Raw genomic sequence first — 21,373 nt, forward strand, 5'->3', positions numbered from 1 at the left:
TATCTCCAGCCACGAGTCTCAGCTACTCGCTTTTGTCCCTGAAAGCCTGGGTCTGTTTAGAAGGAAAGAGGATTGCAGAGAAGATTAAATTAGATACAATAACCTCTGCTAAGCATCTGACACAGAATAGCAGTACTGCCCTTTCTTCTTTCTCCCTTCCCATCAGCTATTTCTGCAATAACACAATGCTTTTGAAAGAATTCAATTGACTGAAAGAGACAACATAAACCCCTGTCAGAATGCGCTTTCAGACCTCTTGGAAAATGTGGCAGACATCCTCTAGTGAGACTCAGATCTCCAGACTCTTACATAACGAGTTACATAAGGGGCGTCTTATTTCCCTGGTGTGCCCTCTGGGATTATGGTGCGCAGGCTAAGGGCACAAGGAAATTATGCAAGCGTAATCCTGGAAAACCAGCAAACAAAACAGGGACCCATTCAAGAAGCAAACCAGCAGTATGTTCCAGCGGCTCTCTCAGAAGCCAAAAAACTGCCAAATGTCTTAAAACACAGGTGGAGCACACGTGGTTGCGAGTAGGGGAGAGAACTGTCTAAATATTGTTTAAATAGTACATCGGGGCACCAAACCATCTGAACAGAGGCTGGGACTGTGACAAAGCAAGGCCTCAAAGGTCTCCTGCACCTCTAGCCTGCGTATTAACCTCTTCATTGCTGCCTCCCAGGCAGGTCCATGGCATGGGGTGAAGGAATACGAACTAAAGGTCAGGGCACTCTATCAACAAGCATGAAAGTATTTCAATGTTTATTTGTTTTTTATTGTTTCATCTCCTGGTTTATTAACTAGTCACGGGCCACATCAGTGGCAGAGGTGGCCTCAGTCCTCTAATACTAACTTTAGAAGTATGATTATAACCCAACTATGTACCCCAACATATTTCTTTCCAAAGGATTCTGTGTTTTCAGAGTTATTGAAAACATATAACATAACCAGAAGCTGTGATTCCATACTGATTTCCAGATTAGAAAATGCTTTCTCCCTCCAAGTCACTTTCATATCACTATCAACACACATACGGTAAAAGCTGGTTGTTTTTGCAAAAGATTTCAATATTTTAACTACCAACTGTGTGTTAGTCCTGGAAGAGAAGCATTTCTGGGATAGTCTTATTAATGAAAATGTTTGAAAATAATGTTAAAAACCCACCAGTGCTGGGAGCATCACAAGCGACAAACAGATTCTCAAATACCTTGGAAATCAGAGTATAGCAAAGGAAAAGAGCAATTTTTGCACATCAAATTGACAAAATAGTTTAAAATTATAATATCTAGGATTGGCAAGCATGTAGGAAATTAAACATGGGAGTCTAGATTGGTAAGGCAGGTGGAAGGAGGGTTAATGTTGTAGTTTCTATCAAAATTAAAAGTATGCAGTGCTCTTTGATCCCCTGGAAATTTTTTTCTTAATATCTGTCCTAGAGAAGCATGCATGCCTATGCACAAAGATGCATAATCTTTGCAAAATTGTTTATAATAGTAAAATCTGAGGAATAACCTAAACTCCATCAATATGGGACAGCTAAATAAATTCTGATATACTTTGATGCAATGAAAGACTGCATCTGTTTTAAAGAATGATGTATCACTATTTGGAAAAATATACAGGATCTAAATATATAAAAATTGTGTACTCACATGTACACTTATAATGCATGGAGAAAAATTCTGGAAAGAGAAGTAAAAAATGGGAGTTAACTCTGGGAATGGAAGAGGGTTTCAGAGGTGAGTGTGTGTATACATATTTTTGGCAGGCTTTTTTTTTTAGGTTTTGACTTTTGAAACAATGCTATATATGTTTCTTGCTCTATAGTTGAAATTTATTTTGAAGACTGGTGAATAAGCCATCTATAATGCCTGGAAGAGGACAGAATATTTTTTTTTTAATACAAGAAAGTATTACCTTTTTAAAACACAAAACTTAGAAGCTGTTCTTTAGAGAGGAGTTATCAGGGAGGTCATAAGCCTGAGTGCTGAATTTACTTCCAAGCTCACCCCATACAGATACTGACAAAAGACAACCTTCTGTCCAAAATGATTCTGAGGTTTATGCCCCCAAAACAAAACAAATAATCTGTCCAGAAGAGACCAGAAGGAATATACTTCCTGGAAAAGTGAGTACCTTTTATTTTCTTCTCTAAAATTAGAAGAAAATGGGGCTTCCCTGGTGGTCCAGTGGTTAAGAATCCACCTGCCAATTGCTGGGGACACGGGTACAATCCCTGGTCCAGGAAGATTCTACTTGCCGTGGGGCAACTAAGCCCGTGTGCCACAGCCACTGAAACCCACGTGCCTAGAGCCCACGCTCCACAAGAGGAACCATCGCAAGAAGCCCGCGCACAGATCCAAAGAGTAGCCCCCGCTCGCCACAACTAGAGAAAGCCCTCGCGCAGCAACAGAGGCCTAGCACAGCCAAAAATAAGCAAATAAATACTTTATTTTTTTATAAAAAAAAATAAGATTAGAGGAAAGTGCAGAATCTCCTTTCTTAGTCTTAGTTCCACTTGCCCTTGGTCAGTAACAGAGGCCATTGTATCCCATTCACACAGGAGTTAATGTACAAGAAAATACCAGCCCCAAACCATTCCTGGTCACTTTGGTTCAACCCCTGGGACATCTCCCCTAGAATGTGGTAATAATGATTCTAGGATGGGGCTGCAGCTTGCAAATGAGACTTCCATCATTGTCCTGCTATGACAGATTTTGGCTCAGGTAAGTCACAAAAACCACGCCAATGTGTCTACAACGCTAGTACCCCATTTTCAAAGGGAGGGGAAATCCATTATCTGTGCCCCAGAATATAACAATTAATAATAATAATATCTGTGCACCAAGATCTGACCACTTCATTTTGAGACACATACAGACACACACACACACGTCCATTGCAGTGCCCACGTGTATTTCATAGCAGATGAGAGGTACATGGCTGAGAAGCAGCCCCACCAGTAACTCACACCCCAGCATTCATAGCGGCACTGTCGGCAGTGGCCAGCACATGAAGGCAGCCTGGGTGTCTACGGGTGGATGGATAGATGGATGGATGGGAAAGATGTGGTGTGTGTGTGTGTTGAGTGCTGGAGGCGGGGTGGGGCGGGGGGAGGCGGAAAGAGAGCTAGGGACGGATTGTGTGGTATTGCTTGTGTGCGGAGTTTAGAAAAGAGATGCAGGTGAATTTATTTGTGGAACAGAGATAGACTCATGGATATGGAAGGCAAATTTGTGGTTGTTCAGGGAACAAGAGAGGGACAAATTAGGAGTTTGGGACTGGGATATACACACTACTGTGTACAGAATGGATGACCAGTGGGGACCTACTGTATAGTACAGGGAATTATACCCAATGTTTTATAATAACCTATTATAAAGAAGAGAATGTTAAAAAAAAAGGATATATATTTTTAAATATGTGTGTGTAACTGAACTGCTTTTCTCTGCATCTGAAATTGAAACAAGCACAGAATTGTAAATCAACTATATTTCCATAAAAAAATTTTTAAAAAGAACTCAGACTTCCATCTTCTATCATTTAAAAAATACATTTTACATCTGAGATCCAAATATAACCAAAGATATTGATTTGTTCATTCACTCATCCATTCAGGTGGTACTGAGCATCTGCTCATCCATCACGTAGCATCTACTCTGGTCTTGGCACTATTCTACATACCGCAGAAAGAGCATGAACACCGCAGAGGCTTGCACAGAGAGCGATCATACACAAATAATGTCATACCGTGTAAGTACCACGAAGCACTGTGGGAAAACAATGGAGTGAGGCCATGCAACAGAGAGTGACAGAGGACCATGTTATATAAGCGGGTCAGGAGGGCACATTTGATCAATGACTTGAGGAAAGTCAGGGTGACCATGTGGAAACCCTGGGAAACGTATGCTGAGAGTAAAAACAGCAAGTGCCAAGGCCCGGAGGCAGGAGCGAGGCGGTAAATTCTGAAAACAGCAAGGAGGGTTTCCTCACCTTCACACAGACAGGCAAATTCGGTCGAGTACGTGTTTGATGTGATTGCAGGCATTTCCCCCTGAAAATGCACATACAGAAACATTCTCCTTCCAACCCAAGGCCCCTTTTACTCATGGACCCTGGTGAACAACCTCTGGTCCTTCTCCAACCGCCGAAGATTGTCGCTTTGGATACAGCATGACCCCAAAAGCCTGAGTCGTGGCTGCCATCCCTCAGGGTTGAAAGAGACGAAGAGGAAACCACATCCCTTCCTCGGGCAACCTGCAGGCTCTGAGTTTCCAAAGGAACACGAGCCCCTTCCCTCAGCTTGTGTGTGTGTGCTCGGGAGTGTCTGACTTTTTGTGACCCCATGGACTGTAGGCCCACCAGGCTTCTCTGGCCATGGACATCTCCAGGAAAGAATACTGGAATGGGTAGCCATTGCCTTCTCCAGGGGATCTTCCCGACCCAGGGATCGAACCCAAGTCTCCTGCATTGGCAGGCAGATTCTTTACCACTGAGCCACCTGGAAAGCCCATCGCTCAGCTCGGGCAACTAAGACATTCGGATGGGGCAATGATGAGCGGGATCAACAGTGGGCCTGACAACCGCCCTCTCTCTATATGGCAAGGGCTTCTGGGTCCTGAGCACACTGACTGGGTCCCATTCCCCTGCCCTCTGAGCTGGAAGTGACCCAGAGGCACTTTTCATCTCTAGAAGGTAGTAAGAGAATTGAATCACTCAATGAGGCTTAGCAGCTGTGTTTCAGAGAGACAGCAGGTAACTGTCAAATATCTCTGGTTTGTCTCTAAGTTGAGTTTTGAATGTCCCAGAGTAAAAGATGAGTAACAATAATTTAAAAAATAATAAATAGGCAGTCTTAAGCAGCGTGAGGAATCCAAGCGACCCACTCCACGATGCCTGCTTCTCTGTTTCCCCTGCCAGTTTCTCTCAGGCCCCCACGGGACTCTCAGCGTTAAGACCATCACACCTCATAATTCTTGCTAAATAGCAGGGTTCCAATTACAGCTTCACCATAAAACACTTCATATAAGGTGTGGACTTGGCTCCTGCTTTTGCAAATGCAGGCTGGCCCCCCTCCTTCCTCTGCTCGGCACTGCATATACCTTCCCGCTTTCGGAGACCTCTGCCCAGTCCTGAGGAACCCCTGCTACCGCAGTGCTCAGCGAATCCTCTCTGCAGGGGAACCCTTGGGTGACTCATTTCTCTTCTCCAAGCAAGTTACGAGAATAAACGACTCTCAGGAGCAAACCATGACAGCATCCAGGAAGGTTGGAGCCTCACACTGTGAAACTCTTAGGACAAGGAGGAACCAAAGAGAACAGGCAGGGTGGCGGAATTGAAACTTACCTCCCCGACAAGCAGCGCACCAGGAAATCTACACACGGGGCAAGGAGCAGGAGCTAGCAGAGGTGACTGTGAGCCCCCTACCCACTAGACTCTTTCCTTGTCTCTTAGAAAAATAGTTTTACTGTCTGTTTTTCAGATCATATAAATAATATGCACTTTGTTTACAGAAAAGTACTTTAAAAATCCCCAGTAAATCCCACTGTCAGGAAAGTCTAAGTAATAGGCGATGTGTAGACCAAGCATTGTATTCAGCGCTTTATTTTCATTTAAACCCACTTACTTATTTAAACCTCATAACCACTATATGAGGGTGACATTTTAAGACCCATTGTGCAGATGAGAAAACTGAGGCACAGAGAAACTAACAACTTATTGACCAGAGACATAACATTTGTTACCCACATGTTATTGATTGGAGATGTAGCAATATTTACTTCTATAACAAATCATCAGCCACAGGTTTTTGTAAAAATCCCCTGGTCAACATATGTGTTAAGTTACCTGTCAAAGTTTCTTAGTTATTAAGCAGAAGAGCTGGAATGCAAACCCAGATCATATCCTTAATGCGTTTTAACCACAACTGCTTTCCATTTCCATCCCTACCCCGGCTCCCAATGCTCTGGGGTCCAGCCACCTTGTTCCAAGTTCCTTCTTCTCCAGCCCTCCTCCCTTTCTGAGCTGCCCGAAGGACTACATCTTCATCAAACTTGAGAGAGGCCACCTTTCAGTCCACTCCAGGACATGTGGAGCATCTGGCATACACACAGGACTGTGGGGACACAGTGGGGTTTGGTCTAATGGCAGAGGTGTGACATGTGAACAAGAACAACTAGCAGCAGGAGTGTGGCCAGACGCCAGGCTCCTTGAGGGCAGGTTCGCATCGTATTCACTGCACATCCTTGGGAGGCAGCTAGCAGCTCTTTGCTGAATGACTGAAAGAGTAAGATAGTAAGAATCTCAGCCCCTGGTTCTCTTCGGAAATCATAAAGAAGTCGGAGATGACTTTATAGGTGAAGTGACAGTTCAGTTGAGACTCAGATGCTGGAAGCTGCTAAGTTGCTTCAGTCGTGTCCGACTGTGCGACCCCATAGACGGCAGCCCACCAGGCTCCCCCATCCCTGGGATTCTCCAGGCAAGAACACTGGAGTGGGTTGCCATTTCCTTCTCCAATGCATGAAAATGAAAAGTGAAAGTGAAGTCGCCCAGTTATGTCCGACTCTTAGCGACCCCATGGACTGCAGCCCACCAGGCTCCTCTGTCCATGGGATTTTCCAGGCAAGAGTGCTGGAGTGGGGTACCATTGCCTTCTCCGCAGATGCTGGCTAGGACGTGACAGAGCAGAGAAGAGAGGCATGGTGGCAGGTCGCCCCATAGCTGACTCCACGTGAGTGGACCCAGATGTTCCCAGCAGAGGCTCTGGAGGCAAGGAGTGGGGGCTGGGGAGGGAGTAGGGAAGATAAAGCAGGCTTAGGTTATCCTGCTGCTCCAACGCCAAAGGAAGAAGGGGAGACTTTGGGAAAAAAACACGTACCTGAAGATAAAGATTTGGGAGTTGACCACTTTAATTAACTCTCCAAGTGGGAGAAGAAGCAAAAACAAAGACCTTAAAAAGGATGAGAGCTGAATCTCACAACTACTTCTGTGGGGAAAGAGAGGAAGAAGAACCCTTTAAGACACAGGCAGAAAGGAGCATGAGAGAGCAGGGGAAGCATGAAGATGTCATGAGGAGTGATCTTAGGGGGTTTCCCCAAAAGCAGTGTTACATTTAAGCACTTCCACTAAACAGACAGACACAGTAACTCAATACAATGAGTCCCCTCCCTCTATCTCAGTGGGCTTTAGACTGCCTTAAAGATTAGAGTTCTTTTGAATTGTGGTGCTAGAGAAGACTCTTGAGAGTCCCTTGGATAGCAAGGAGATCCAACCAGTCAATCTGAAAGGAAATCAGTCCTGAATATTCACTGGAAGGACTGATGCTGAAACTGAAGCTCCCATACTTTGGCCATCTGATAAGAAGAGCCGTCTCATTGAATAAAACCCTGGGAAAGATGCTGGGAAAGACTGAGAGCAGGAGGGGCCAACAAAGGATGAGACGGTTGGATGGCATCACTGACTCAATGGACATGAGTTTGAGCAAACGCTGGGAGACAGTGAAGGACAGGAAAGCCTGGTGTGCTGCAGTCCATGGGGTCGCAAAGAGTTGGACACAACTTAGTTACTGAACAACAAAGATAAGAATGGCTCACAAGCCAGTTGACTCTTGCCCAGTACCCAATTCAATAACAGTGGCTGCCTAGAACAGTGTATTGAGAAGGATTCTGAAGCTGAATCCAGATTCAAGGTGAGTTCTATGCTTGATTAGCAATGTCTGTCAAGGACACAATACTGAGGAGTGCCCATATTGTCCATCTTTCTCTGAGTAATTTGCATATACCTTCTTTCTTAGATGTTGACTTAGTTAGAGCAGAGACAGTCATATTTATCTTTGTGCCAGGGAGGAACTAGGGCATCAGAGAATGGTGTGCTTGGCAAATATTTATTAAATGAATTATCACACTCATTTATTCCTAAGAAAAATGACAACAAAGAAGCTGGTGCAGTGAGCTTTAGGACATGCAGAAGTGGCAGAAGGGGCCTCTCCCTCTGAAGCCAGCTTTCCATTCTGATCCTGCCAAGGACTGTACTCCCTGTGATGGTCTGGGCTCCACTTGGGTTGAGCTGAGGTCACTCTCATTCAGAGAAAGTGCCCAACCCATCAACAGCATCCACACGTTGCCCTGTGGGAGAGGCTAAATTCACATAGCTGGTGGATTCTGGGACTGATGGGCACAACCTCACTAGGAATAGGACTGTGAACCCAGGCTAACACTAAAGCATTCTTCAGGCATCTGCTTCTGCAGAGAAGAAATGAGGAAAGTCAAAAGGAGAGACATGCCTGCCTTGGCTTCCTCTGCTGTTGGTGAAAGAACTTCCAGCTGTGAGTCAGGCCAATGGACACTTATTTCTGGGGTGTCTTCCCTCAAGCGTCTATTGGTGGGCAAACCCGATATTTCTCTTGGCTGTCCCTCAGCTCTCAGCAGAGTGCCTTGTATGTAATGGGGTCGCCATATGAAGACAGACATTTAAAGACTTCCTGAGTAGATGGGGAGAAAGGCTAGAGGGGACAGAGGAAGCACGCGGTTAACTGCCAAAGGAACAGACAGATGCACAAACGCATCAGTGCAATCGGAGTGACAAAGGACGGACGGAACAGTTTGGGACAGAGTCCCAGAGGAGGAGGACGTGGGCACACCACAAGGAAGAGTAGCTCCCGTCTACCACAGCCAGAGAAAGCCCGCAAACAGCAACGGAGACCCAGCACCGTCAAAAATATAAAAAAAAAAAAGAATATACAAAATAAAAATAAAATTAAAAAAAAGGAGAATCAGGAAGGAATCAAAAGCACAAAGGGAATCAAAGGCCAACATTCCCAGGAACAAGAAATTAAATGATGGATGACGTTGCAGTTTTCCATAAATCCTTAGAAACACGGATTCTTTACGTAGCTTGCTAACCACCAAACCTTGTCCAGCTAATGTCCTGGTCCTGGAAATCAATAATTCAGATGGTTTTATGCTTTGAAACCTATGAAGCTGTCTTCTTTATCTCTGGTCTTTTCCTCCTTTCCTTTTGTGGGGAAATGAAAATAGAGGGAGCGTCCTTCCCCTCCAGATTTTCAGTCTCCTTCGCTCTGAACAGTCATCCAGGGACCCGAGAAAGTCCTGTTCTCTCTTACAGAGGAGTTACGTGTCTAAGGCACTTGCTGTTCACAGGACATCTGCATTTAAAGGAAGCCTGACTCAGATGCTTAGATTTTCCATACATTCTTCCATTCTTCCACATTCTTCCTATTTGCTGCATGCCTGCCTGGGAGGGGACAGAGTGGATAACCCACAGTCCTTGGGCTCAGGGGGGCTTCAATTTAGTTGCTGAAATGGCCATTCTAGTCTGTTTTGTACTTATCTTTGCCAATGGGGGAGCAGAAGTCTTTAGTTGTAAAAATGGTCTCCAGAAGTAGAGTCATTCAGTCACTACATTATATCTGACATTTTGCAGTCCCATAGACTACAGCATGCCAGGCTTCCCTGTGATTCACTATCTCCCAGAGTTTGTTCAAACTTATGTTCATTGAGTCAGTAAGGCTATTTAACCATCTCATTCTCTGCCACCCCGTTCTCCTCCCACCTCCAATCTTTCCCAGCATCTGGGTCTTTCATAATGAGTCAGCTCTTCACATCAGGTGGCCAAAGTATTGGAGCTTCAGCACCAGTCCTTCCAATGAATATACAGGGTTGATTTCCTTTAGGATTGTCTGGTTTGATCTATTCTCTGTCCAAGGGTCTAGGCACAAATCCCACCTCCACCACTTATGAAGTAAGAAACTTGGAATGAGTCTCTTAATAATGTCTCTGAGCCTTGTTTTTCTTCTTTATGGAATGTAATCCCTGAATGGGATGACTCATGCAAAGGGCTGAGTTCAGTGCTTGGCACATGGTATACACTCAATGGTTATCTTCCAGAATATGCCAGCAAATACTGGAAACTCACTACTGATGTTTAGGACTGACAATCGGAGGACAAGACAAATACTTCCCAAGCCCTAGAGGCTGAGTGAGCCACTAACTTTAATTAACCCTTCTTATTTACAGATGGAGAAACCAAGAGACTCTCTTATTCCTTGTTTTATCTTGCTGAGTGTGGGGGGTGGAAGATGATATCAACATTTTTTTAGTATCTATAGCAAATCCAGCATGGTGCTAGGCATGTCCTAAACTTTATCTCTTTTAATCCTCAACATCAACCCACAAGGTACAGATGTTTAACTTGGATCAAGTGAGAAGGTAAAGAGCGACTGAGTGTGTGAAACTTACCCAAAGTCCTAAAGCTACTGCAGAAGTAGGATTCAAACCCAGGTCTCTCCAGCCATCTCATATGCTTTCTTGCTCCTGACTGGAGCCAGACCTGAACCCCTACTACCTGGCGATCCTTCCACAAAGGCACTGGGAGATAAGATTTCATCCCAATGTGTGAATTCCAAGTCTTAACAACCTTGGCTGCAGCAATAAAACTGCTGCTGGTGCTAAGCCGCTTCAGTCGTGTCTGACTCTGTGTGACCCCAGAGATGGCAGCCCACCAGGCTCCCCTATCCCTGGGATTCTCCAGGCAAGAACACTGGAGTGGGTTGCCATTTCCTTCTCCAACGCATGAAAAGTGAAAAGCGAAAGGGAAGTCGCCCAGTCGTGTCCGACTCATAGCGACCCCATGGACTGCTGCCTCCAGGCTCCTCCATCCATGGGATTTTCCAGGCAAGAGTACTGGAATGGGTTGCCATGATGTATTAAATACTGTTAGCTGCTCCATCAACCCTGATTAGGAAGACACCCGGCTGGGGTTGGAGACTCTTTGGTCTAGACCCAGACTCTGGGGTGGGTGACCTCCTAGCAGGCATTGGAAGCATCCTCTACTAATGGCCTCTAAAGCATAATGGAAGGAGCCCTAACTCCATGCTTTGGACCACTCTATATCTTGACTGCACCTCCCCTCTGGAAGAACATACTAAATCCAATCCACATTTTTATTTCTTTTAGACATTTTCTTACAGGGTGAACCCATCTACCCACTACCCTCATAGAATGGAGTCGGCTGATCCAGTCTTCATTTGAGGGATTAATCATGATAGCATACTAATGATCCCAACTGTGTACCCACTCTGAGTCAGGTACTATCCCCAGTAATCCAAAGAAATAGACACAATCATTAGTTCCATTTTATAGATGGGAATACTGAGGTTTAGAGGGTGAGATAGATTAATCAAAGTCAGGAAAATGGTGGCACAGACAGAATACAACCCAGAAGTGCTTTCCTTAGGAGCCCACGCTCCACTTCCCGTGCCACGCTTTCTCCAGGGCAGCTTGGCAGCCTCCCATCCCTTCCCCACCTCCCTGAGTGACCAGCATGTCTCTGCTCCCACAGATGGCACATCAGCTCCTCCTGGGACTGTGGAGTCTGAAGAACACTCCAGACCAGAGCCTCATCCTACCAACATGAACACTCAGCCCCGTCAAGAGGAAGTTAATAAGCAAAAATCCACCTGGTTCTCAAGTAATATATTTAATGACCTCACGAGATATAGTACCCAGGTTCAATCTCTGGGTCAGAAGATCTCCTGGAGAAGGGAATGGCAACCTACTCCAGTATTCTTGCCTGGACAATTCCATGGACAGAGGAGCCTGGTAGGCTACAGCCCATGGAGTCACAAAGAGCTGGACACGACTAAGCGACAAGATTGCCGGGAGAAATATCAATAACCTCAGATATGCAGATGACACCACCTTGATGGCAGAAAGTGAAGAGGAACTAAAAAGCCTCTTGATGAAAGTGAAAGAGGAGAGTAAAAAAGTGGGCTTAAAGCTCAACATTCAGAAAATGAAGATCATGGCATCTGGTCCCATCACTTCATGGCAAAGAGATGGGGAAACAGTGGAAACAGTGTCAGACTTTATTTTTCTGGGCTCCAAAATCACTGCAGATAGTGATTGCAGCCATGAAATTAAGACACTTACTCCTTGGAAGGAAAGTTATGACCAACCTAGATAGCATATTTAAAAGCAGAGACATTACTTTGCCAACAAAGGTCTGTCTAGTCAAGGCTATGGTTTTTCCAGTGGTCATGTATGGATGTGAGAGTTGGACTGTGAAGAAAGCTGAGCACTGAAGAATTGATGCTTTTGAACTGTGGTGTTGGAGAAGACTCTTGAGAGTCCCTTGGGCTGCAAGGAGATTCAACCAGTCCATTCTAAAAGAGATCAGTCCTGGGTGTTCATTGGAAGGACTGATGCTGAAGCTGAAACTCCAATACTTTGGCCACCTCATGCGAAGTGTTGACTCATTGGAAAAGACTCTGATGCTGGGAGGGATTGGGGTGGGGGGCAGGAGGAGAAGGGGACGACAGAGGATGAGATGGCTGGATGGCATCACCGACTTGACGGACATGAGTTTGAGTGAACTCCGGGAGTTGGTGATGGACAGGGAGGTCTGGAGTGCTGCGATTCACGAGGTCACAAAGAGTTGGACATGACTGAACTGAACTGAACTGAAGCGACTAACACTTGAATTGAATCTGAGATGCAGTATTATTGTGAGTACATTGTGTGTACTTTTTAAATGAAAAGACAGAAAACTGCATATGATCACAATTTTAGGAAAACTGTACATTGCATCAAGATGCAAGAAAAAAAAAAAGGCACAACATTTCCAGTGGCTGTAATGGTAAGATGATGGATAGATTTTAATTTCTTATTGATTCTTTATGTTCAAACCTTCTACAACAAACATGAATTAACCTTTAGAGTGAGAAACAAAAGTTAAAAAAATAAACTGATTGATCCAAAAAGTAGGTCTTCATTATTTAAAAGACAAGGAATAGTTAATCTATAAGTAGCCTCATTGCACATGCTCCCTCAGCTGGCTGCTTATATATCATTCCTGGTTATTAATTTACAAGGCTGCCTCTGATGCAAAGAGAGGAATTTCAGGGTTGGGAGTGAATTACCTTAACCCGTCCCTGGCCCTGTTCCAGTTGGAACCACAGTCTTCTGCAGAGGAAAGGTTTAATGACCAAAAGCCCTGTGACGCAGTCAGCCTATTTTTGGCTGGCAGGCGGGGTAGGTTAGCTCTTTATCCACTCTTGCCTTGGCCGATCCTCAGAGGTCACAGAGATGAGGCATTTTTATCCTGTCCCGGTGCCAATGTTGTCCTTGTAGAAGCCATTCCAATGGCCGAGGAAACAGCTAGGTTCCAGCTTGCTTCTCCAAAGGACTGGCACAATTTTTCCTCTTTCTCTTCCTAATAGTATCATCTCCATTTAGATTGATAAAAATATCTCAGAGTGAGCTGCACCAAACCCCGGACAGAGAGAGAGGGAGAGAGAAGAGAGAGGGTAGGAGAGAGAACGCGAGTTGCTCTTATTTAGTAATAAACATAACACACACTTTTCAGTCCAAGGATTAGGCTGGGAGTGAGTGGACTAATGCGATGGTAAACAGCGCTGCACAAGCAAACGAGAGTTCAGAGGGTGAGAGAGGATGGATCTAAGGAGGGAAAGTGAAGAGTTTGATCAGGGAGTGAGAAGCCCTATCAACACGATCCGGAGGCAGGAGCCTGCAGGCGAGAGATGGCCAGTAATTATTCCAGCCGGTGGGGGTGGCCAAAGGACCCTCAATAATAATGGCAACAATAATAACATTGATAGTAATGGTACCTAATATGTCCAAAGCACTTACTCCAGGTGTCCTTCCAAGCACTTTATACCCACAACGATCCCGGGAGGTCACAGAGGTAGGTGCTACTCTTATCCCCATTTGACAGGTAAAGAAACTGAGGCCCCCAAAAGTGCAGTTATCTGCCCAAAATGACAGAGAAGTGGGTTTTGAAAATCTCAGCCTAACTTCAGAAACTTTGTTCTTAATCACAATTCTTTTCCCAAGAACAGAAATGCCAAAGGCTCTGTATTGGTCCACTGCTTTGGGAGCTTCTCTTTGGCCCTAACGCAGCGACTCTTAAGCAGGGGCAATTCTGTAGCATCTGTAGACATTTTTGGTTATTACAACCAGGGACAAGGGATGATCTTCATGGATAGAAGCCAGGCATGCTGCTAAACATCTCCCAAAATAGGGTTAACTGGCTCCAAATGCCAACATTGCCAAGGTCTAGGAATGACAGAAAAGAATCCAGTTCCTTACACCTCTCAGCCCCAAACCCAGCACACTCCCCACCCCCACCCTACAACACATCTAAGGTTGTGCATTAGATACCAAGGTACTTGTCTACCCCCACATGTACACAAACGTATACCAGAAGACAGACCCAGCCCCGCCAGAAACGTGGCACAGCTCCCAGGAGCAGTGATTCCACTCAGAATTTGCTGAATGTCCTCATTCTAAGGCACACCTTGTCCCCATATTTCAATATTTCTGAAAATGGAATGTGCCTTTTAATTAACGTAGTGCCCTCCCCACCCATGTGGTGTTTTGAAATCAATGGAAACTCATAAATGATTGCATATTAGAATCATTTAAATGGTAATTTAAAATAATATAACATACAGAAATAAACACAGAGATATGATAGAAGGTGGTGTAAAATGTGGTTGAATGTCAAAGACAAAACACAAGCCTTCAGAGGATTTCTGCCTTGCAGCAGGCTCTCTCACCCAGTGGGAAGTCACAATCCTCCCCCACAGTGGAAGAAAAGTTCAAAGCATAGACTTTATTCTTAGGATGAAAAACAGCGAGTATCCAGAGGGTCTGTGATGATGCCAACCATGGTGGGCTGCCCTCCTCCTCCTCCTTTTGGCCCTCAATGCCCTCCTGCTGCACTTCCACCCTCTTCATCGCCTCGGCCCCTTTTCTGTTCTCTCCTGTAACTGGCCCCATTTCCGGTGATTAGCACCTGGGGGCACTCGGCGGCTCACTGGGAGGGCAGCATGCATGGGTCCTGCCTGCTGACCGTCCTGTCTGACTGCATGGGTGCTGCAGATCAGAGTCGATTGGTCAACACGTGACTCTGCAGTGAGCGAGTCAGTTATAGACTCAGACTCAGCACCTTGGCTGACTGTCCCACTGGGTATGGGAGGGTAACTCTGCTCGGTTTTCTCAGGCAGAGAGTGGCAGGGGATGATCACAGCACTGCCCACTACAGAGCAGTTTTTTCTCTTTAGATGTTAAGTAAAATAATCACGTGAAAGTAATCATGTGAACACAGCTGACCACTTGCACCAGTTGCTTTAGTCTTCCGAGTGAGTTGTAAGACATCCAGCCACAGTGATTCTAAAGCCTCCAGGGCCTTGTACTTGTTGGATGTTTACACTTTGGATGTTCTTGAATTCAACTTGATGGTTCAGTGCCATCAAGTAGACCAAACTGAGGGAGCCTGTAACCTTCTTTTCCAAACTCATACTCACAAACCTATAATCAACCCATACAACATTACTAATTGATTTTTAACAAGGATATTAGGGGCTTGTGTTGCTTTGTCTTATAAATGTACAGGGATAAGATCTTCCACCCCACTGGTGTCCCTGGAGAGTAGAAAGGTTCATTTGGAGAGAATCCTCGCATGTTTACGTGCTTCTCTAGCCAAATGTTATGTCTGTGTGTTTGCTAAGATTAAGACTCCAGGCAGCAACTAGGGCTCACCTGGAGTTCTGGGCAGAATGTCTGTGGCTCAGATGTGAGCAGAGAAGGGGTGCATTCCAAGACAGCCACTTTGGGTCAAGAACACATAGCATCTTTTCTTTCCTAGGCAAGGAAATACAAGGACCCTTCTCCAACACTTGAAAGGAAATTGGTTCTGAAGGTCTAGAATATCACTTTTCTCTTATTGCTTAGGCTTGTTTGAAACATTTAGGTCAAGCAGGTGAATGGCATTGAGAGTGGTAAAATTTCTGAGAATTTGGTCAGAAGATAAAGAAAAATGAGGGAAAACCAAAATGGAAGCAAGTCTTTTCTTTCAGAACTCTTCCCAAACATTAAATCCTTATGTTCATTTTATTACTTAGTAGACTAATTTTTTAATAATACATTCCATGTTTTAAAGTATTGTTTAGGTAATAATTAACAAACTCATGTCACTTTTTTTGGCAAGCATTATATGTACCTCTGGTGACAAAAAGGTAAGAGTTTCAAAAAGTAAATTCGAATCTGTTTCACTTAATTTTAGATCCCTATTAAGGCAGCAAATATAAATTGTTGTTGTGTCTGATTCAGTCGTGTCTGACCCTTTTGAGACCCCAGAGACTGCAGCCAGCCAGGCTCCTCTGCCCATTCAGTTTCCCAGGCAAGAATACTGGAGTAGGTCACCATTCCCTTCTCCAGGGGATCCTCCTGACTCCAAGGACTGAAGCTGGGTCTCCTGCATTGGCAGGTGGGTTCTTTACCACTAAGTCACCAGAGAAACCCAATAAATATGACTTAGATTGGACAGGAGTGGGCTTTCTGCAAACAAGTACATTTGGACATCATAGGGGCAGTATTAATTGGATTAAGTAATACTGTAAAGAGGTAACAAGTATTGTAAGTCTGTTTACATTCATGGGCCTGGCAACCCCATCTTGGGAACAATGCCCAAGAAAAGTAAATTCAATTCAGACAAAGATGATTAGTTGTAGCACTATTTAGATAATAAGAAAATTAGAAACAACTTAGTTCATTCTCTCTGAAAGGTTAAGCAAACAATGCCACAGCAGTAGTAAAGTATGACAGAGCCATTCAAAGATGTAATTTCTTATCCATGTTTCCATTTGTCAACCTAGTGCCTGTCCATGCAGCTGGACATGGAGCAGGCCCTTCACACAGCCCACACAAGACAAGAATGGACTTAAGAATAATCACTAGGAGTAGAAGGGACTTTAGAACAGGAATTTACAGTATAATGATTTGAGCTCCTTTTCTTAAAAAAAAAAAAATAACGGAGGGGGATAATGTAAAAAACAGATATAAGACTGAAGATATAAAACATGGTCCCAAATATTATCCTACATTATGACTAGAAAAAGACACATTTGAATAGCGATTATGTCTGGTTGAAGGAATCACAGGTGATTCTGCCCCCTTATTTATACTTAAGAAATTTTAACCATTGGTTGCTGCTGCTGCTGCTGCTGCTGCTAAGTTGCTTCAGTCATGTCCGACTCTGTGCGACCCCATAGATGGCAGCCCACCAGGCTCCCCTATCCCTGGGATTCTCCAGGCAAGAACATTGGAGTGGGCTGCCATTTCCTTCTCCAATGCATGAAAGTGAAAATGAAAGTGAAGTCACTCGGATGTGCCCGACTCTTAGCGACCCCATGGACTGCAGCCTACCAGGCTCCTCTGTCCACGGGATTTTCCAGGCAATAAGCATATAGAACTTTTATAATCATAATATTAATATCCTTTAAAATGAAACTATGAACAAATGAACTTTAAGAAATTAGTTTAAAGCAGTGAGGAGAAATAAGCCAAAATATGAATAGAAGAAATCATTTAAATTAATGTAAAAAATGAAAATCATTAGGTTTTTCACAACTTGGTAATGTCAAACACATACAGAGAGTCCTTGCTCAAAATCCAACCTTTCCACACTGATCTCTTCTTTTTGATTTCCTGAATTATGGCTATGACCCATTTCTTCTTCATTAGACTTTTAAAAACATCTTTTTGGGCTTCTGCAAATACAAATCAATGTATAAAAGGGTAGAGTATTTGAGTACCATCCCAATCCTAGTAAACCCTAAAACTGAGCCCCAAACTGATAAAAAACACTCAATAGATACACTTAACAATGAACCACCACCACTTCTTCCCAATTATGGGGGGAATTGAAGAGGAGTGATTTGAAGAGGAAAAATGACAGGAGGCACTGTAACACCTACACTTTGTGTTGCAAGAGAGATAAGAAATGCTAACTGGGTCCCAAAGTACAATACTGAACCAAATACCTTATGTATTTAGCAATATCAGAAAGTGTCTTTCCAACATGAAAACCAAGCCTGCTGGCTTTCCCATCACACCAAGTTCAGGTCACAGAGCAACACCACTTAAACACTTTTGCTTTTAAATCTTTGGACTGAAGAGCTTTTGCAGCAGGGTTAACTGACAGCACTGTCTTAATGAAATCGTACCGGGTACTTGCTTGCACAGGGAAATACACTTATCACACACCAGGTAAACGGCAGCGCTGAGATGCATAGGGTTTTATCTGGACCAACTCCTTCAGCAATGATTGCTGAAAATGGTAACATTTGAACCTCTAGAATGCGGGATTGAATGCGGGTGACATCCTCATTAAGGACTACAGCTCACATCCGGGTGCCTAAGTTCTTCAAGATGCAATCACAGATGGTGATTTTAGTACAAGGTACAGTTTTTCCAAGTCATCACTAAACACCTTGTTAATATGTTATGTAAGCAGTCATCCATGGACAGAGGAGCCTGGTGGGCTACAGTCCCCAGGGTTGCGAAAAAGTCAGAAATGACTTATCGACTAAACAACAACTAAAGGAGAACACATCCATATGAAAACGTATGAATATCATTCACTCATTCATTCATTCAACACATACTCTTTGGGAAGGGAACCATGCGCCTGGTTCATCACTAGGCATCAGGGTACAGGGACCACACATTTTCTTCACCAGTCTGAAACATGTCAGAATCAGTTGTTTTCTGATGAGCAGATTATAGTTCCCAATTTTTACTCCTTTCTTGACACCTATATTTCCAGGAAGGACTTGGTTCACAGGAGGAACCACACATTACCTCAACCCCTGGGGAAAGCAAGTGTCTTTGCCAGATACTGAAACAGGCTCCAATGAGTGTGCTATAATAACCCATTGTGCCACTTGTCATTTCTTTTCCTCCAGGAATATAAAGTGAGTCTTCCCTTCTCATCGTCCCGCACAGCCCAGCCCCACCCCATCCCAAGACTTCTGACCTGACCATCCTCTCGTCTCCAGGAATGCGCTGGCCCCGTCGCACGGGCACGAGTCCTGTCTTTCATCTCAGTGCTGCTGTACCTTGCAGGAAGATCTGTCAGGTGCTTTAAAGTTTACCCAGCCAGTGTTCCGACGTTACAGAAGTAACAAACTGTCCTATTGAGTGTATCCTTTGGCTGAAAGGCGCCAAGGTCATTAAGTGTTTGTTTGAACATTGTGTAATTACTGGAGTTAGAGAACTCGACAGGATCATCTTAGACTTCTGATGTCCCTCTCCTTTCCGTAAGCAAGAACTACACCTTTTCCCTCTCGGGGTTTTGTGACTTTTCATCCAGTGAGCCCAGCAGCTAGCTAGTAAGCCCCACTGTTACCACACTATCCTTCCTTGGCACTTGCTCTCATTCCTCCATTACTAGCCTTACACCCGCTGCGATCATTAACCACTCATTCCCTGGCAGCCTCACTCCCTGACATTTAACCTGGATTCATCAGGTTACAGAAGCACGATAGCCATTGGCTAGCTATTGGAGCCCTTGGGCTCCCCTGATGGCTCAGACAGTAAAGAATCTGCCAGCAATGCAGGAGACCCGGGTTCAATCCTTGGGTCAGGAAGATCCCCTGGAGAAGGGAATGGCAACCCACTTCAGTATTCTTGCCTGGAGAATTCCATAGACAGAGGAGCCTGGCAGGTTACAGTCCATGGGGTCGCAAAGAGTCGGACACAGCTGAGTAATTAACACTTTCACTTCATGAGCCCTTAAGGTCCTTTAAACAATTTCTCTATTGAGAGTTGCCATCAGAATTCACAGCAAGGAATTTCCTGGTGGCCCAGTGGTAAAGAATCCGCCTTGCAATTCAGGGGACCTGATCCCGGGTCCGGGAAGATTCTACTTCCCGCGGAGCAACTAAGCCCACGCACCACAACCAAGACTCAACACAGTCAAATAAAGAAAGAAAGAAATTTTAAAAGAATCCATGGCAAATCCACAGCCAACTGGATTTCCGATCCCAGATCCCCTCGGCAGCCTGACTACATGCAAGCTCTTATGGCTGAAGCAGCACCATCCTCTTTTGCTACCACTTGTCACTGTAAGATCTTGATATCAGCTAAGCTTCACTGAGCACTCAGCATGTGTCAAAGCACATTCTATGTGCTTTACATGAGCTTGGCTTGTTTAAATCTCTCAAAGACCCTGTCAGGTAGGCACTGCCATTATTCTCATTTACAGACCAGGGGAACGCACAGAGAAGCTGAGTAACTTGCCCAAGTTCACACGGCAGCTCCACAGCAGAGCTGGGATCCACACACTCCAAGTTTGGACTTCTGAGCCTGAGCCTGGACCCACTACATGACCCTGCCTCTCCCTGGAGGGGCTGACTGTCTCTCTAGAGAAGGGGTAGTGTGAGGCACGCCTCTTCAAGAAAGAATAGAAAGCGGAGGAGGCAGGAATGGGTATGGGTGAGGCATGGTGAGTAAAAACATTTTGGGGGGTGTCGTGCAGTGAAAACAACCAGCTAGTCACCTAGTCAGGCACAGTCCGAGCCGCATTCACATTCTGGCCCAGAATGTTCTGGGGTTGCTACTGACTCACGGATGTCTGAGTAGGAGGCAGACAGCAGGTGCTGCCTGGCAGCGAGGAAAGGGGGCCAGCTGGAGCCGGGGCCACAGCCAACGAGAGCAAAGCTGCTGCAGATGCTTTTTTCTCTAGGCTGCCACGGTTTTTGTCATTTGGAAAACATGGGCTCACCAGAGGGTTTCAAACATTATTTGGAATATAGAACCCGAGGGCACCTTACTATCCCTCCAGGGGAAGGATTGGGGAATTCTAGGATGCCAGTTCCTCTCCCCAACCCGAGGGATACCGCCAACGGATCCAGCTCCATCTCAAAATGATAAGCAAAAGAACTACCACCAAGAGTACTTTCTACAAGCTAAGTGCTTTAGACTGGCTTCTTCCAGCCTCCTTCTGCATGGAACTGTTATTCGCTCCACCTTACCGACAGGCTTCCCAGGTGGCGCCAGCAGTAAGGAATCAGCCTGCAAGTGCAGGAGACACAAGAGACACAAGTTCAATCCCTGGGTCGGGAAGATCCCCTGGAGAAGGAAATGGCAACCCATTCCAGTATTCTTGCCTGGAAAACTCCGTGGACAGAGGAGCCTGGCTGGCTACAGTCCATGGGGTCGCACAGAGCTGGACATGACTGAGAACACACACATGCCACCTTACTGGCGGGCATAAACAGGGGAAGGCATTTACCCCAGAACATGTGGCTGGCAAGGACTGGAGTCTGGACCTGAGCCCAAGATGGGAGAAACAAAGGTGTAGTCCAGGCAGGTGACAGGTGTTATTGGGAAAGAAGGAGCATCCACACCTTTCATTCACTGACTCTCTCTTGTTGGAGCTCCTCCAATGGGTTTAGGACACAGAACTACGTATGGCAGACCAGGTCCATGCCCTCACTGAGCTGTATTTTCTGTTTCTACAAGGAGAGGCCATCAAAGATGAGAGCTT

The 21,373-nt window shown here is 45.0% G+C and overlaps 1 protein-coding gene across 2 annotated transcripts in view; it reads right to left on the minus strand.

The window, feature by feature from the left end:
- Positions 1–19,030, minus strand: part of SLC1A2 (solute carrier family 1 member 2) — a 104,773-nt gene extending 85,743 nt beyond the window's left edge. For both annotated transcript variants that reach the window (XM_069553691.1, XM_069553690.1), the window contains exon 1: positions 18,860–19,030. In XM_069553691.1, the coding sequence (XP_069409792.1) occupies positions 18,860–18,867 (8 nt within the window). In that variant the 5' untranslated portion in view covers positions 18,868–19,030. The remainder of the gene's footprint in view (positions 1–18,859) is intronic.
- Between the last annotated feature and the right edge of the window lie 2,343 nt (positions 19,031–21,373).

The sequence above is a fragment of the Ovis canadensis genome, chromosome 15 (assembly GCF_042477335.2).
Source record: "Ovis canadensis isolate MfBH-ARS-UI-01 breed Bighorn chromosome 15, ARS-UI_OviCan_v2, whole genome shotgun sequence".
NCBI classification, from domain to species: Eukaryota; Metazoa; Chordata; class Mammalia; order Artiodactyla; family Bovidae; genus Ovis; species Ovis canadensis.